Genomic DNA, 990 nt, shown 5'->3' on the forward strand with positions numbered 1-990 from the left:
TCCCCCTGTTGCCCCCCCCAAGCACCAAGAATACAGAGCATCAACTTCCCCAGACTGAGAGTTCCTATCTATACCTTGTAGCTAAGAGCCACTGATGGACCTCTGCTCCATATAAGAACATAAGAGAAGCCAATGCTGGATCAGGGCAAAGGCCCATCCAGTCCAACACTCTGGCCAGAAATACCAGGTGCCACCAGGAGGTCCAGCAGTGGAGCCAGGAGGACACCAGGAGCCCTCCAGTTTGGCCACCTCTGGTGTAGCCTGTCTTTTGAAAACCGCCGTTTCAGCCTTGCTCTCATCCAGGTGTGCCTTTCTCCTCCAGGTGCCTCATGGACATCCGCCTCCTGCCTCTCGCTCTCCTGATGGCGGCCTGGAGCTTCCCCTCCTCCTCCTCTTCCACTCCATCTTTCCCCCACCCCCCGGCCCACCCGGTCTCCAGGCGCAACAGCTGCAAGCCCGTGCCCGACACCATGACTCTCTGCCACGGGGTGGGCTACAGCGAGATGCGCCTGCCCAACCTCCTGGGCCACGACACGGTGAGGGAGGCCCTGCAGCAGTCCGCCTCCTGGGTGCCCCTGCTGACCAAGCAGTGCCACCGCGACACCAAGAAGTTCCTCTGCTCCCTCTTTGCCCCCGTGTGCCTCAGCGAGCTGGAGGAGCCCGTCTTCCCCTGCCGGTCCCTCTGCGAGGACGTCCGAGAGGGCTGCAGCCCAGTTATGGCCGCCTTCGGCTTCCCCTGGCCCGAGATGCTGAACTGCAGCCGCTTCCCTCGGGGGAACGAGCTCTGCATCCCTCCCGCCGGCTCCAAGGACGGGCTGCTGCCCCCAAAGGAAGGTGAGTGACAAGGGCAGGGGTCATTTCCTGCAGGAGTGCACAGGAGCAGAGATCCAGCAGTAAAGAGCCCAGGGGGCGGGGACATGCAACAAGCCCCACCCCCTACTCCCAGCAGCCCTCAGTCAGAGCAAGAAGCAGCCAGGTAAGTTGCAGAGC

The 990-nt window shown here is 62.3% G+C and overlaps 1 protein-coding gene across 1 annotated transcript in view; it reads left to right on the forward strand.

Annotated features, from left to right (window-relative positions):
- LOC107106364 (secreted frizzled-related protein 2-like) overlaps nucleotides 1–990 on the forward strand; it is an 11,163-nt gene that overhangs the window by 5,987 nt on the left and 4,186 nt on the right. Inside the window, exon 3 of the mRNA XM_015406499.1 lies at nucleotides 440–834. Coding sequence (XP_015261985.1) covers nucleotides 440–834 — 395 coding nt within the window. The remainder of the gene's footprint in view (nucleotides 1–439; nucleotides 835–990) is intronic.

Source organism: Gekko japonicus, unplaced genomic scaffold, assembly GCF_001447785.1.
Source record: "Gekko japonicus isolate JY-2015 unplaced genomic scaffold, Gekko_japonicus_V1.1 scaffold5064, whole genome shotgun sequence".
NCBI lineage: Eukaryota > Metazoa > Chordata > Lepidosauria > Squamata > Gekkonidae > Gekko > Gekko japonicus.